The sequence below is a fragment of the Sphaerodactylus townsendi genome, linkage group LG15, assembly GCF_021028975.2.
Source record: "Sphaerodactylus townsendi isolate TG3544 linkage group LG15, MPM_Stown_v2.3, whole genome shotgun sequence".
NCBI lineage: Eukaryota > Metazoa > Chordata > Lepidosauria > Squamata > Sphaerodactylidae > Sphaerodactylus > Sphaerodactylus townsendi.
Window position 1 is genome coordinate 20,248,419 of NC_059439.1, and position 16,848 is coordinate 20,265,266.

Below are 16,848 nucleotides of genomic sequence, written 5' to 3' on the forward strand. Positions count from 1 at the left end.
TCTGATCTTTTAATGGCTCTGCAGATGCTTATCCCATGGAGGGCAATCTGGAGTATTTGCGCATGGGCAGAGATCTTTTTCTGGAAGGCTGTCAGGTGAAACCCCCTGTCATACAAATGGTCAAACAAATCCAACCCCTCCACCACTTCCTTTTGGGATCTCGCCAAAGGCTCCCCTTTCCTTCTTTCCAGTTTGACACGTGCAAGAAAACCCCGACGACGGGGCCGGGCTTGAGTTATCGGCAGGGGGTTGTCCCACAGGCATGATTTAAAAAACCCGCAGAGCACGCTGCAAGGTGCCCCGAGGAAAGCCACCATGAGCCCATGCCGTCGAGTTTCCCTGCTTCTCATCTGCTCTCTGCTGGCAGGGACTGTTTTGCGAAATGGAGGTGAGTTGGCTTGAGAAGCACAGGTGGAAAACAAACCCTTTTGCCCTTCTACCTGGAGGAAGGTGTTCTTCCTTGAACCGGTGGGACGGTGCCTGAAAAGACCTGCAAGGCTCCCGGAAAGCTCCCTGATTCTGGATGGGAGGGGACAGGTTGGCAGGAGATGCGCTCTGCCCTACGCAGCAGTGATGTAGGAGGTTAAGAGCTCGTGTATCTAATCTGGAGGAACCGGGTTTGATTCTCCGCTCTGCCGCCTGAACTGTGGAAGCTTCTCTGGGGAATTCAGATTAGCCTGTACACTCCCACATACGCCAGCTGGGTGACCTTGGGCTAGTCACAGCTTCTCAGAGCTCTCTCAGCCCCACCCACCTCACAGGGTGTTTGTTGTGAGGGGGGAAGGGCAAGGAGATTGTAAGCCCCTTTGAGTCTCTTGCAGGAGAGAAAGGGGGGATATAAATCCAAACTCTTCTCTTCTTATCTGGTGAACGGAATTTGTTTTCCTGCTCCTACACATGAAGCCTGCTGGGCAACTTTGGGCTAGTCACCTTTCTCTCCCAAACTCCCTCAGCCCCACCGATCTCAGAAGGTGTCCGTTGTGGCGAGAGGAAGGAAAGATTGGTAAGCTGCTTTGAGACTCCTTGCCGGAGAAAAAGGTGCGATATAAATCCAAACTTTTCTTCTTCTGAGGTGCGTCAGCAGATTCTCAAGGATGGGCATTCTGGAAAAAGTGTGGATTTGCCTTAGGCACTCACTGTTCTTTTATTTCACAGCAGCCAGAGAACTACGTTGCCAGTGCATCAACCTGCATTCCGGCAAGCTGAACAGGAAGCTCCTGGCTCAGCTAACTGTCTACCCAGCAGGACCTCACTGCGCCAATATTGAAGTCATGTAAGTGAGCACTGGCTTGTCATCCCGGGCTTCCTCTGCCTGTAATCCCAGGAGCCAGGGTGGTGTAGTGGTTAAGAGCAGGTGCACTCTAATCTGGAGAACTGGGTTTGATTCCCTGCTCTGCCACCAGAGTTGTGTAGGCTTATCTGGTGAACCAGATTAGCCTGTTCACTCACAGGGTGTTGGAAGGGGGGGGGGCAAAGGAGACTGGAAGCCCCTTTGAGTCTCCTTACAGGAGAGAAAGGGCGGGGATATAAATCCAAACTCCTCCTCTTCTTCATCTCCATCTCCTCCTCCTCTTCTTCTTCCTCCTCATACAAGCCTTTAGCTCATCCGGCTGTTTTTCTTTGCATTCTCCAACAGAGTCACCACAACAAAGGGGAGAGAAATCTGTCTGAATCCAGAGACACCTTGGGTGAAGAAGGCTATCCAAAAGATTCTGAGAAAGGTACATACAGAAGGGGTTGCCAGGTGGGGGGAGTCCAGTGGGTTTCAGAGGATGAACACTTGAACATGGCCTTTAGGAGTAAAGATTTTGTGCAATGAAGGTGCTTTTGAGTAGTCTTCAGACTGTACCTTTATTTAGGAAGCAAAGTCGTGTAAAGCCTTCATTTAGGAAGTTAAGTCTTCGGCCTTATTCATCAAAAGTATATTTCTGGATAATTCAGTTATAACCTAACAGGTTCCTTTAGCTGTAGAGGTATACTGTCGGTAGATATTGGTAAAGTACGTGATCAAAGAATGACTTGACCTGGTTCCCCCCCCCCCCCCACCCCCAGAGATCAGAGATAGGGAGAAGGGCTTTAATGAATTAATTCATTCATTTATGCCCCATCTCTCTCCCTAAAGATACAAATACAAAATTAGAGACAACTTTTATTTATTTATTTATTTATTGGTTGGATTTATAGGCCGCCTCATCTATGGCTACCAATCTTGAGCCTCTTTGATCTGAGATTGCAAATGCCTTAACAGTCCAGGTGCTCGGGAGCAACAGCCGCAGAAGGCCATTGCTTTCACATTCTGCATGTGAGCCCCCAAAGGCACCTGGTGGGCCACTGCGAGTAGCAGAGAGCTGGACTAGATGGACTCTGGTCTGATCCAGCTGGCTTGTTCTTATGTTCTTATGTTCTTATCCCCGAAGGGCTCGAGGCGGCTCACAACATACTATACACCAACAATCCATAAAATGCATAATAACAGTCTCATTAAAACAAATCATTAAAACAATCAATTAATTTAAGAGTAGCAGCAATTTACTTTAAAACTACATAACAAGATTAAGGCAAGCAAATTAACAACAACAGCAGGCGCTCGATCTAAAGGCCGGGAGGGGAAAAATCAGGGCCCAAGATGGAGCAAAGGCCCTGGCAGAATAGAAATAGGTAGCTTCAGCGGGGGGGGGCGGCAAATCCGCGGCCAGCCTCCCTCCTCCCTCCTCCTTTTGATTGAGGCTTGGCAAAGTACAAAATGCAGGACCCAAGAGAGAGCATGTGTTGGTGGGGGCACACGGTTTGTAATATTTTCATGTGCAATATTGAATTCTATTGTCTCACAGAATACTGAAAGCTACTATTTCTGAAGAAAGCAGTTCCACGTGGATGAATGAAGCAGATATTTATTGCTGACTTCCAAGAAGGAAGAAGTCAAGTGGGAGCTAGTGAAAGAAAGAGCTGGAAAGCAAATCCTGCCTTTCCTGTCTTCGATAGCAGAGCAGAGTTTGGAATGTTTCCTGCTATTTATTATCGAGCCTGGTTTTTAAGTATTTATTTTGATGTATTTATTCAAATGCATTTTTTCAGTTCGACAGCTCTACAGTTAATGCATGTTGTGTAATCAAAGGAGGCAGAACGTATGTCAAAGCATCCAGCTGACAGACAGCTAATTCTAATGGGAAGTCATCTGGTACAAGCCCTCAAGAGATTAGTGGCACTTCCTCAGAGCATTATTGCGTGGCCCTTGCAGAAGAGAACTTCTCACAGGATGGGGCCCAGTGTTGTTACTTTACAAGTGGGCAAAAGGAACCTTCCTATAAATTAAGATCTTCCTTGGCAACCTTGTGCCTCCCCTTTTCAGGTAAGATTGGGGTGAGCAAATACCTGAGAAAGGGCCTTGTTTACAGTGGCACCCAAAAACACTTTTTCTCAGGACAGTTGTTTATTGTCCAGTTCAGAGCCAAAGAGGTGGCTTTTCAGAAAGTGTTTGGGTTGCTCTGACCTGTTTAATTTATAATTCTGTAATAATTTATGGCTGGGAATGTTGCAATTGACACTTTCTATGATGGTCTGTGGGGCTTCTGTTGGTCTTATTATTTCTAGGAAACGGAGGCAGGTTGGGGCATTAATCCAAAACCTTCCTCCTCCTCTTCCTCTTTCCTGTTTATATGATTTTAAATATATATATTGCAGAATATTTTAAATGACCTAATGGTCACTTTCTGAATCTTTGTATCATAACATGGGTTAATAATCTATATATATAATCTGAGCCCCTCGGGAGAGGGCGGTTTATAAATACAACAATAAATAAATAAAATAAAAAAATATATAAAAAGCTAACAGTGACTTTGTTAGTCACACCCTAAAGCCGAAACGGCTGGACGGATCGCCCCCAAATTTTCACATGACGTTCCTCCCTGTTCTGGGCAGGTAATCGGACCTTCAAACCGCCGAAAGTCCATACCTGAGCCAGGTAAAACGTCTTTTTCCTGGCACACCAGGCCACGAAGCTGCCTCTGTTTAACTGTCACCCTTAGAATGTTCGTGCAGCCTGTCTGTCTGTGGGCTGAGGGCTTAGAATGTTCGTGCAGATGGGCAGAGATGAGCAGTGAAAGCAGTAAATAGGCAATACTGTTAGGTAATTCGAGGAGAAGTGAAACACATACACACTTTGCCATGTGAGACGTCAGGTGGGGTTCCCCCCCTCACACACAGGTAACTTTCACTCTCTGTGCCTCACCCACTTCTACCACACAATACACATCCAGCTCATCCTAACACACCTCACTCTGCCCTCCCTCACATCCAACCACCACTTACCCACTTCCTCACCCATATTCATCACAGCTCTCTTTTACTAAAAGTGAGCTGGAGTTTGCCTTTTTCTTCTAAGAAAATCCATGGGGTGGGGGCGAACCAACACTACTGGCTCCGCTTCTTTTGCACATGGCCCTTTAAGAACCCAGAGAGCTGGCCTCAATCTGAGCGCCTCACCACCCTGCCTCTGCAACCTGACTGGAACAGCCTCCTTGCCCCAGTTCTGCCTTACCCAAGCCAGGACTGTGCGTGTCAACCAGCCTTATGAACTGCGAGATTTGCACTCTGGACAGTTCCATTGTGGAATGGAAAGGGTTACCTTATACTAAAAATACAAGACAGCACCATATAACAACGTGAATTGAAAAGGGAAAGAGGGATTCCATTTGACCACCCCAAAAGGCTATGCTGCGGATCATTGGACCTGCATGGACATCTGTGTGGGTTGCAGACTGTGATGAGAAGGACAATTGCCACAGCAATGCGTGGCCGGGCCCCGCTAGTATTTTAATATAAACACACACACACACACACATATAGATAGATATAGATATAGATGGATAGATGGATAGATGGATAGATGGATAGATAGATGGATAGATGGATAGATAGATAGATAGATAGATAGATAGATAGATAGATAGATAGATAGATAGATAGATAGATAGATAGATAGATAGATAGATAGATAGATAGATAGATAGATAGATAGATAGACAGACACAAATATATATATGGCTATGGCTACCATCGTATCTGGGGAAATGTATTATCTACATTAGGGTTACCAAGCCAAGCCAAAGTCTAGAGCACTAAATGTTTTGCCCTTTTATACAGACTAGAGCTGATAATCATGACTATAGCATCTGTATCAAGATGGGTCAACTGCCTGACTGCTGGGTTGGATCCAACCCAACTGCCTGTTGGGTTGGATCCAACCATCTTTCTCGCTCAGTTTACTTAAGTTCCCATCTTCACTGCATCTCTCGCCTGACTTCACTTTTATCAAGGCATACCCCATGATCCACAGTGTTTTTGGTAATCAAAGCGATTGTCCTCCATTTTATCCCAGTAGGAAAGCTAGGTGTAACCAATCCATTGTGTACACTTATTCCACGTTGGGTTTAGGAAATGGGCGTGCACAGTCCATGGCAGCTCTGTGGGCTAGCCGTATCTCAAGGCACAAGGTCTTTGGGCTAGCCATATCTCAAGGCACAAGGGAGCAGCAATGGCAGAATGGTTAAGAGCAGGTGTACTCTAATCTGGAGGAACCGGGTTTGATTCCCCGCTCTTCCGCTTGAGCTGTGGAGGCTTATCGGGGGAATTCAGATTAGCCTGCTAACTGCCACACACGCCAGCTGGGTTGCCTTCTGAGCTGTCTCAGCCCCACCTACCACACAGGGTGTTTGTTGTGAGGGGGGGGAGGGAAAGGAGATTGTGAGCCCTTTTGAGTCCCCTACAGGAGAGAAAGGGGGGGATATAAATTCAACTCTTCTTCTTTCCTGAAGTCAACTTGGCTTAATGTAGAAGTAGATTAGCCTTTCAGTTACAAACTGTGCCATTTTGGAAGCTAAGCAGTTAAGATTTGGATGGGAGATCTCCAAGGAAGTCCCGGGTTGCTACACAGAGGCAGGTCGTGGCAAGCCAATTCTGATTGTGTCGGCTGTGACTTGACAGCTTTTCCCACCACCAAGTGCTATTGAAGTCATGGATTTAGAAGGGCGAAAATTGCCTAGGATGGCACTGAAAGAAGTGTTTGGCACAATAGGTGGGGCACAAAAATCCAGAAGGGTTAAAAGGGAAAGATTGAAAGAGGCTCACATTATATTCATGGCTAACGGCAATATCCAACTTTGGCAAAATTTCAATAAAAGATCCCTTGCTTAGCATCTCCTATTCAAAAGCTCTACGAATAATTATTTCTATTTATGCAGAAATGTTACGAACCGTAATGTTCTAAGTAGACAGGCATTTTTTAAAAAATGTTTTCATTGTATGACACACTGTCAGAATAACTCCTCAGAATAAAAGTTTGCTATATGTATATTTTGGATTGAAGGAAAAAATGCCCCAGTTTTATGAAAATTGTATACCACATGTTATAAATGGAAATAAAATTCTTTTCTAGGCTCAATGGATGGTGGAACTTGTTTCTTAAGGGGACAGCTGAGTGATCGAATTTAGGAATCTGGAATAGTCCAGGTCATGGCAGCATTTCCCCCCCTTTATACTTGTTAGCCCAAACAGCTCCTCCAAGCGTATGTGATCATACACACCCACAAATATATATAGAGAGAAAGTAATAGAAGCAATGATAGGAAATGGAGAAAAAACCCCTCCCTGATCAATACAGAATGGCAGCAAAACAGTTTTCTCTCGGGGAACTTATCTCTGTAGTCTGTAGTCTGGCACTCCAACAGGCAGCTGGTTGGCCATGGTGTTTTGAGGCTGAGAATGTTGACTTTGTGTCCAGCTGCATGCCTTCCTAGACAGATGGAAGAACGTAAATGGAAATCATGGGCATTCCTTATTTATTCTGGAAGGAGAATTGTACACATCGTGACCAGGACACAAACTACAATCTGATGAAGTGTGATACTGAACAAACCACGAAGTGGGCACAGAAAACCAGGGTCCTCTCATAAATACCAGCTTTATTGGTGTTTTGTGGCATTTGTATGATGGGATGGATTTGGGGTGGGTCCGTGGGTTGATGTCTACTCACATGCACATTTCTCATTTTCACAGAGTTGATATGATGAACTCACTGATGTGAGGTTCCACTCAAGGACGTAGGTAAGGTGGGGGTTCTCGGGTTCAAACCCCCCCCCCCATTACATGTCCAAAGCTCCATTACATGTCCAAAGTTTTTTGAAAAATTTTGGTGTTTTTTCGGTTTTTGGCCTGCAGGGGGAGCAGTTTTTAGACTAGCAGAATCAAAATTTCAGGGATTTGTTGGGAGACTCTCCTGATGACACCACCCAGATTTGGTGAGGTTTGGTTTAAAGGGTCCAAAGTTTTGGACTCCCAAAGAGGGTGCCCCATCACCCATTGTTTCAAATGGGAGCTAGTAGGAGATGGGGGCTACACATTTGAGGGTCCATAACTTTGGCCTCCATGAACCAAACTTCTCCAAACCTGGGTGGTATAATTAGGAGAGTCTTCTACTGATACTACCTATGTTTTGTGAGGTTTGGTCAAGGCGGTCCAAAGCTAAGGGCTCCCAAAAGGGGTGCCCCCATCCCCCATTATTTCCGATGGGTGCTAATTGGAAATGGAGGCTACACATTTGAGGGTCCATAACTTTGGACCCCATGAACCAAACTTCTCCAAACCTGGGTGGTTTCATCAGGAGAGTCTCCTACTGATACCACCCACGTTTTGTGAAGTTTGGTCAAGGGGGTCCAAAGCTATGGACTCTCAAAGGGTTGCCCCATCCCCCATTGTTTCCAATGGGAGCTAATAGGAGATGGGGGCTACACATTTGAGGGTTCATATATTTGGCCCCCATGAACCAAAAGTTTCCAAACCTGGGTGGTGTCATCGGGAGGGTCTCCTAAAGATACCCTGAAAGTTTGATGCTGCTAGCTTAACAATTGCACCCCTGACAGCAGGCACCCCCCAAATTTTCCCAGATTTTCCTTTTAAATCCACCCCCTTCGGAATGGCTTTAAAGGGAGAATGTGAGGTCCCCAGTTTAAACACTGAAATTGATGTTGTTTAAGGATAATCCCCCCCCCCAAAACAGCATCACTTTAAAGTTTGTTTTAACTGTGGACCCCAGATTCTCCCTTTAAGGTGGATTTAAAAGGAGAATCTGGGCTCCCTAGTTTAAACACCATTGAAAGTGATGCTGTTTGGGGGTGGATTCCAGCATCACAGTGACCGCCCGTTGGAGGCCCCCCCAAAACTCAGATTTTGCACCGGGCTCCATTTTCCCTAGGAATGCCTCTGCCCGGAGGGGAGGGCAGAAGGGACTGCTGGCTGGGAGCGTAGCCGGTGGGGGTGGGGGAGGGGAGTGTGCTGCCCCCGGTCTCGGAGAGCTGCTTTTATAAGCACTGAGTCTGGGGGTGGGTGGGGGCATAGCCCCACCCCGAACCCCTCCCCCCATAAAAAATCTATACCTACGTCCCTGGTTGCACTACACCAGTGTGGGGTGGCAGGCTCTCATCTGTTGGACTGGATTTGTTTCCCCACTCCTCCACATGAAACCTGCTGGGTGACCTTGGGCAAGTCACAGTTCTCTCCGAACTCTCTCAGCCTCACCTACTCACAAGGTCTCTGTTGTGGGGAGAGATGGGGAAGGAGTTTGCAAGCTGCTTTAACACAGTTATGATTGAGAAAGCGGAGTATAAATCTGATTGAGAAAGTGAGAAGAGTTGGATTTCTATCCCCCCTTTCTCTCCTGTAAGGAGACTCGAGGCGGCTTACAATCTCCTTTCCCTTCCCCACCCCCCAACAAACACCCTGTGAAGGGGGTTGGTGCTGAGAGAGCTTCGCAGTACTGTGACTAGCCCAAGATCACCCAGCTGGTATGTGTCGGAGTACACAAGCTAATCTAGTTCACCAGATAAACTTCCACAGCTCAAGTGGCAGAGCGGGGAAATCAAACCCGGTTCTCCAGATTAGAGTGCACCTGCTCTTAACCACTACACCACACTGGCGAGGTATCAATCCTCCTCCTCCTTCTGTATCTATTTGTACTTTGTATAATACTTCCGCATAATGTTTGTGCTTTGTATTGCTTTCATCATTTTATATTTTAATATATATGTAAGCCACCTTGAGTCCCTTGAGTCCCTTGAGACTTGAGACTCCAGATGCAATTCTGCACATCATTGGGGAGATTGGGGAGATAGAACTGAGCCCTTCGAGGGTAGGGCGGTTTATCAAATCAAATCAAATCAAATCAAATCAAATCAAATCAAATCAAATCAAATCAATAAAAAATAAATCTGACCAAACTGACAGTGCACTACCCACAGATTCATAGGTGCTTGGCATCTTGTGCAGCCCGCTACAGGTTATTTTTCATTGCATTAGCTTGCAATTGGCCACCGTGTTCAACAGGATGTTGGCCAAAAAGGACCACTAGTCTGATCTCTTGATGGCTCTCCGCACGGCCATCGCATGGAGGGCAATCCGGAGTATTTGTGCATCGAGAGAGATCTTTTCCTGGACGGTTTTCCGGTGCAACAACTCTTTTGCGGCTTCCAAGTTCCAACCCCTCCACCACTTCCTTTTGGGATCCGCCCAAACGCTCCCCTTTCATTCTTTCCCGCCTGACACGTGCAAAAAAACAACAACAGACACACAGACACACACACACAGACAAAACCCCGACGAGCCCGGGCTTGAGTCACCGGGGCGGGGCCTTCCCGGCAGGGGGTTGCCCCACCGGCACGATTTAAAAACCTGGTGGAGGGCTGGAGGCCTGCAGATCACGCTGGAAGGCGCCCCGAGGAAAGCCATCATGAGCCCGCGCCGTCCGGTTTCCCTGCTTCTCCTCTTCTGTCTGCTGGCAGGGACCGTTTTGCAAAGCCGAGGTGAGTTGGCTTGAGAGGCAGAGAGGTGGCATAAAACCCCCTATTGCGCTTCTATCTGGTCTTCTTCTTCTTCTTCCTTGCACTGGTGGAGCGGATCCTGAAAAGACGTGCAAGGCTCCTGGAAAGCTCTCTTGAATTCCCTGATTCTGGATAGAAGGGGGCAGGTCGGCAGGAGATGCTCTCTGCTCTTCCTCAGAGGCAAGGTTACCTTCGCTAATAGACCCCAAACTAAACCCCTGGAAGCTCTGGGATGGCTCATCCTGAAAGTCCTTGAAGCAGGTTTGGGGGGAAATGCACTCTGCCCTTTTTCAGAGGCAAGGTTACCTTTGCCAGTAGCCCCAACCTAGGGTTATAGTCCTGGCAGCCTTGGGATTGTCCCTTGAAGTAGGGCAGCAGAAAATGCTCACTGCACTTCCTCAGAGGCAAGGTTGCCTCTGCCAGGAGACTCAAAACAGGGCTATAGTCCTGGGTTGGTCCTTAGTGAAGGTTTTTGAAGGACTGGGACATAGAAACGGCTTATGGAAGGACAGGGAGAGAAGCTGTGCTTTAAACCTGTCTAGAATTTCAGATTTGGAATTCTCTCCCCGTCCGCCCCCAAGCCCCAAATGTGTATGGGGAAAGATTGCTGTGTAATATGGAAAATAAACTCCACATGAGCTCAGAGACACTGCCTTTCATAAACACTCCGTACTCTTAAGGCAAATTAAGCGCTTCCAATTGCATTTGGTGTAAATAACCCCATAGGGAATTTATTAGGGGACGGGAGGAGACGGAAATAGCCCAGGGCGATCTGTCAACCAGTGCTGAATTCTAAGTATTCCAAGTGATCAAAGACTCCTTGATCATGAAAGACAGTCGCTGCTGCCACACGCCAAGGATATGTCACCGGGTGCCTTAGGCATACCTGTAATACATGGCATGAGAGCAAATTACCTGTCAATTAACCACACCAATACATCGAAGAGCTTTCTCCATGGCAAGATTTGACGCCTTCCCCTCTTCAGTAGCGATAGGAAGATTTCGACACGCTTCATTTCAGGAGCGACGATGCCTTTGTGGCACTGATACTCCAGATGCAATTGTGCACATCATCTTAAATTGCCTGCTACATGACGACACTTGTTCTCATTTAGTTGGGCCTCCAATTTCCAAAGGAAAGAAAAGTTTGGATAGATCTTTCATCCTTGGTTAGATCTCTCATCCGAACTTTCTTGATCAACAAGAAACAAGAAGGTAACAACATCAGTGGCACTTTTGATGGCCACAGTTCTGATGGAAAGAGAGGGTTTTTTTTGGAGACTCAAAGGAGCTTACAATCTCCTTGCCCTTCCCCCTCACAACAAACACCCTGTGAGGTGGGTGGGGCTGAGAGAGCTCCGAGAAGCTGTGACTAGCCTAAGATCATCCAGGTGGCGTGTGTGGGAGTGTACAGGCTAATCTGAATTCCCCAGATAAGCCTCCACAGCTCAGGCGGCAGAGCTGGGAATCAAACCCGGTTCCTCCAGATTAGATACACGAGCTCTTAACCTCCTACGCCACTGCTGCTCCTGCTACATCAAGAGCCCGCACAGAATATCCTGGACTTAAAAGAGGATCAGCAAAATAACGTTTCCTGGACAACAGCCATTTGGAGTACCTATCGTTTCTCTCGTGTCATATTCCTATTTAGTTCTGTAGGCAAAAAGATCTATCAAGACCTATTTGGTTGTTTTTAAAATGCCATTAAAGGTTTCTGCTTCTGCTGTATAATAAGGGAAAAAAAACTCTATGCTCAGAGACGCTGTCTTTTTTAAACACTTCAGATTCCGAGCTGGATTAAAGGCTTCCAGTTTCTTTGGGTGTAAATAACCCCCTAGGGAATTGATTAGGGGGTGGAAGACAGGCTGATATAAGTGGAACGTGAGGATATATCTCTTTAAAAAGAATCCTGGGGTGGGGAGGATGGAGATTGGGAAAACGGGACAAGGAAGAATTCCCTTCATTTCCCTAGCAATGTGGTTCTGATCCCCCAGGGGTGGTGTGGGCGGCAGTGTCTCTTGTTTTGTAAGATTCTCTGTGTCAAGTATTTTGCTGCTGAGAATCGGAGAGTTCTGAGACCCTGCCGAAGCGAGGTCCTTTTCAACCCCCTTCAGATCAGGCGAACCAAAAGTACATCCTTTTGGTCAGCTGGTGTCAAAACAGTTTTTGCAGCCTCTAATTTTTAAACTAAGAGTTTAGTGCTGCCAAATAATGGGATGATTTAGTAAGGGCTGTCTGAAGCAAAGCAGGATTCCAGCTGCAGAACTTCTTTATGATTCTGCCAAAACTTCTTGAAAGTCATTGTTGCGTTCGATGAATTCACTATTTTTAGATGCTTGGTTTTTACCCTGTGCACATCTTTCTGGGCATTCCTGCAGAATAACAGCTGCAGCTGGCTATTTTTGTACAGACCCTAGCCCACAAAATCCCTATAATTTTTCATCTGATTCTTGATCCAACAAGCTCAGGGTGGTATTTCTGGTTGGTTTTCCCTCACCTCATTTTTTAACCTCACAGCAACCCTGTGAGGTAGGCTAGCCTGAAAGACACTGGTTGGCCCAAGGTCACCCACTGAGCTTCATGGTTGAGTGGGAATCAACTCAAGTCTTCCACTTTCTAGTCTGCCACTGTTAGCTGCTATAAAACACTTTCTTTTACAAATTATGCAATGCCTTCAATTATACAGCTGCTTATTTGGGCCTGCTGGAGGAAGTGGGCGAAGACTTCTTTCTAAAAAAGAACGCTTCTAAACTTAACCCTATAGCGCTGAGTTCTGTATTCCAGATTTGTGTAGTTTCGATGAGGCTGTGTAGCAGTGGGGAAACTCCACGCTCAGAAGGACAGTCTTCACTAGCGCTTGGGTTTTTAACAGCAGGTTCCTGGTTTGTGCTTCTGCTCACGTTAAATTTTGGAAATGTTTCAATGTGCTCTTAAAAGACGAAACCTGAGATGCTCTCGACTTGACTAACAATGTGGCATGTTGAAACCAGAGGAGATTTACATTCGAAGAATCTCGAGAGGGAAGAATAAATGTTTGGCGGCATTCCTGAGCAGAACCGGGAGAGCTGCATTTTAAAAAAGAAATCTGTCTTTTCCTGGTTTTAAGCGTAATAGTTGAGAAGTTATAACGCCGCATCTGGCCACAGTCTCGGGGGGCTTGCAGTGTGCCAGCGTGGTGTAGTGGTTAAGAGCAGTGGACTCTGATCTGGAGAACTGGACTTGATTCTTCACTCCTCCACATGAGCAGCAGACTCTTATCTGGTGAACTGGGTCCCCCCCCCCCCCGTTCCTGTGCATGAAGCCTGCTGGGTAACCATGGGCTAGTCACAGTTCTTTCCCAACTGTCTCAGCCCCACCTGCCTCACAAGTCTGTTGTGTTGTGACGAGAGGCAGGAAAGGTGTTTGTAAGCTGCTCTGAGACTCCTTGCAGGAGAAAAAGGTGCAATATAAATCCAAACTTTTCTTCTTCTTAGCTGTGCCAGCAAGTTCTCAAGGATGTACATTCTGGGGAAAAAATGGGGATTCGCCTTAGGCACTCACTGTGCTTTTCTTTCACAGCATCCATGGAACTACGCTGCCAGTGCATCAACCTGCATTCCGGCAAGATCCATGGAAAACTCCTGTCTCAGCTAACTGTCTACCCAGCAGGACCTCACTGCGCCAAAGTGGAAGTCATGTAAGTGCAACCGGCTTGTCCGCTTCCTTTTCTTGGCATCCTGAGAGACAACATGGGGTTAAGAGCAGGCACACTCTAATCTGGAGAACCGGGTTTGATTCCCCGCTCTGTTACTTGAGCTGTGGAGGCTTATCTGGTGAACCAGATTAGCCTGTGCACTCACAGGGTGTTTGTTGTGGGGGAGGGGGAAGGGAAAGGAGATTGTAATCCCCTTTGAGTCTCCTTATAGGAGAGAAATCCAAACTCCTCCTCCTCCTCCTTCTCCTTCTTCTTCCATGCCTTTAGCTTATCTGGCTTCTTTTCTTTGCATTTTCCAACAGAGCCACCACAATAAAGGGGAGAGAAATCTGTCTGAATCCAGAGGCGCCCCGGGTCAAGCTGGCTATCCAAAAGATCCTTGGAGAGGTACATACGGAAGGTGTTGCCAGGTGGGGGGAGTCGAGTGGACTTCCGAGGATGAAGACTTGAACATGACCTTTGGGACGAAAGATTTTGTGCAGTGATGTGGGTGCTTTTGTGTAGTCTTCAAACTGCACCTTTATTTAGGAAGCAAAGCCTTTGCAAAACCTTCATTAGGCAAGCAAAGTCTCGGACCTTATCCATCAAAAGTATATTTATGGATATTTCAGTCATAACATATCAGGTTCCTTTATCTGTAGAGGTATTCCAAGAGAGCAATACAAAATTAGAGGCAACTCTTGATTGAGGCTTGGTAAAGTACAATATGCAGGATGTGTTGGTGGGGCTTTATGGTTTGTAATATTTGTCACGTGTAATGTTGCATTCTGTTGTCTCGCAGAATAATGAAAGCTACCATCTCTGAAGAAAGCAGTTCCACGTGGATGAATAAAACAGATATTGCTGACTTCCAGAAAGGAAGAAGTCAAGTGGGAGCTAGTGAAAGAAAGAGCTGGAAAGCAAATCCCGCCTTTCCTGTCGTCGATAGCAGAGCCACTGTTTGGAGTGTTTCCCGCTATTTATTATTGAGCCTGGTTTTTAAGTATTTATTTGACGTATTTATTCCTCACTCTCAAATGCATTTGTTCAGTTCGACAGCTCTAGGGTTCTGCAGTTAATGCATGCTGTGTAATCAAAGGAGGCAGAACATATGTGTCAAAGCATCCAGCTGACAGACAGTTAATTCTAATGGGGAGTCTTCTTGCACAAGCCCTCTAGAAATTAATGGGTGCTGCCTCAGAGCACTATTGCGTGGCCCTTGCAGAAGAGAACTTCTCACGGAATGGCGCCCAGTGTTGTTACTTTACAAGTGGGCAAAAGGAACCTCCCTATAAATTAAGATCTTCCTTTGCGGCCTTGTGCCTCCCCTTTTCAAGTAAGATTGGGGTGAGCAAATACCTGAGAGAGGGCACTGTTTATCGTTGCACCAGAAAACTCCTTTTCTCAGGACAGCTGTTTATTCCCCAGTTCAGAGCCAGAGAGGTGGTTTTCAGAAAGTGTTTGGGTTGCTCTGACCTGTTTAATTTATATTTCTGTAATAATTTATGGCTGGGAGTGTTGCTGTTGACACTTTCTATGATGGTCTGTGGGGCTTCTGTTGGTCTTATTATTTCTAGGAAACAAAGGCAGGTTGGGGCATAAATCCAAACTCGTCCTCCTCTTTTTCCTCTTTCCTGTTTCTGTGATTTTTAAAAAATATATTGCAGAATGTTTTATTTTTTTTTTAATTTATTTATTGGGTTTACAAAAATTTAAAATACATAATAGTAAGTTGACAATACTGTATTATTACTAATTGTCTAACATTTAAAACCAGTTATCTGTTTAATTATTTCAAACATTCTATTCTAGTTCTAAAATATCTATTGCTTCATTGCAGAATGTTTTAAATGGCCTAATGGTCACTTTATGAATCTTTGTATCATAACATGGGTTAATAATATTTTAATATAAACATATATATATTTATATATATATATAGTTATATAAATATACACACACACACACACACACAGTTATGGCTATGGTCATATCTGGGGAGATGTATTCTCTACATTAGGGTTACTAAGCCATGCCAGAGTCTAGCGCACTAAATGTTGTACCCTTGTATGCAGACTAGGGCAGATAATCACAACTGTAGCATCTATATCAAGATGGGCCAACTACCTGCCAGTGGAGCTAATGTTGGGTTAGGTCCAACCATCATTCTCACTCAAGTTTACTTAAGTTCCCATCTTTACTGCATCTCTTGCCCTACTTCACTTTTGTCAAGGCATACCGCATGATCCACAGTGTTTTTGGTAATCAAAGGGACTGGCCTCCATTTTTCCCCCAGTAGAAAGCTGGGCGGATCCAACCCATTGTGTACACTTATTCCAATGTTGGTTTTATGAAATGGGTGTGCACAGCCCATGGCCGCTCCGTGGGCTAGCCGTATCTCAAGGCACGAGGTCTTTCCTGAAGTCAACTTGGCTTGGTGTAGAAGCAGATTAGCCTTTCAGTTGCAAACTGTGCCATCTGAAGCAGAGTCACAGCTGTCTACGTTCCCTTGACCCTGACACGGATCGCCCAGGCTAGTCTGATCTCCTGAGATCTTTGAAGCTAAGCAGAGTCAGTTAGGATTCGGATGGGAGATCTCCAAGGAAGTCCCGGGTTGCTACACAGAGGCAGGTAGTGGCAAGCCAATTCTGATTGTGTCGGCTGTGACTTGACAGCTTGACCACCAAGTGCTATTGAAGTCATGGATTTAGAAGGGTGAAAGTTCCTTAGGATGGCACTGAAAGAACGGACACAATAGATGGGGTACAAAAATCCAGAATGGTTAAAAGGGAAAGATTGAAAGAGGCTCACATTGTATACATGGCTAACGGCAATATCCAACTTTGGCAAAGTTTCAATAAGAGCTTTCTTAGCATCTCCTAAGTATTCTAAAGCTCTACGAATAATTATTTCTATTTATGTAGAAATGTTAAAGAGCAGTAATGTTCTAAATGGACATCCATTTTAAAAAAATGTCTTCGTTGTATGACATACTGTCAAAATAACTCATAATAACAGTTTGCTATTTTTTTTGGATTAAAGGAAAAAAATGCCTCGGTTTTGTGAAAATTGTGTACCACATGTTATAAATGGAATAAAATTCTTTTCTAAACTCAGTGGATGGAACTATTGTTTTCTTAAGGGGACAGGTGAGAGATTGGATTTAGGAATTGGAACTAATCCAGGTCATGGCAGCATTTCCCCCTTTTATACCTGTTAGCCCAAAGTGCATGTGATCATATAAATCCACAAATATATATATAGAATAAGGTAGAAAATAATAGAAGAAATGATAGGAAAAGG

General features: G+C 45.5%; 1 protein-coding gene across 1 annotated transcript; it reads left to right on the plus strand.

Annotated features, from left to right (window-relative positions):
* Window positions 1-315: 315 nt before the first annotated feature.
* On the plus strand, window positions 316-16,479 carry LOC125444026 (C-X-C motif chemokine 3-like). Its single transcript, XM_048516465.1, has 7 exons — window positions 316-388; window positions 1,156-1,273; window positions 9,694-9,854; window positions 13,431-13,548; window positions 13,869-13,953; window positions 14,348-15,215; window positions 15,386-16,479. The coding sequence occupies exons 1-6, from the start codon at window positions 316-318 to the stop codon at window positions 14,369-14,371; spliced, it is 579 nt and encodes a 192-aa protein (XP_048372422.1). The 3' UTR covers window positions 14,372-15,215; window positions 15,386-16,479.
* Window positions 16,480-16,848: the final 369 nt, after the last annotated feature.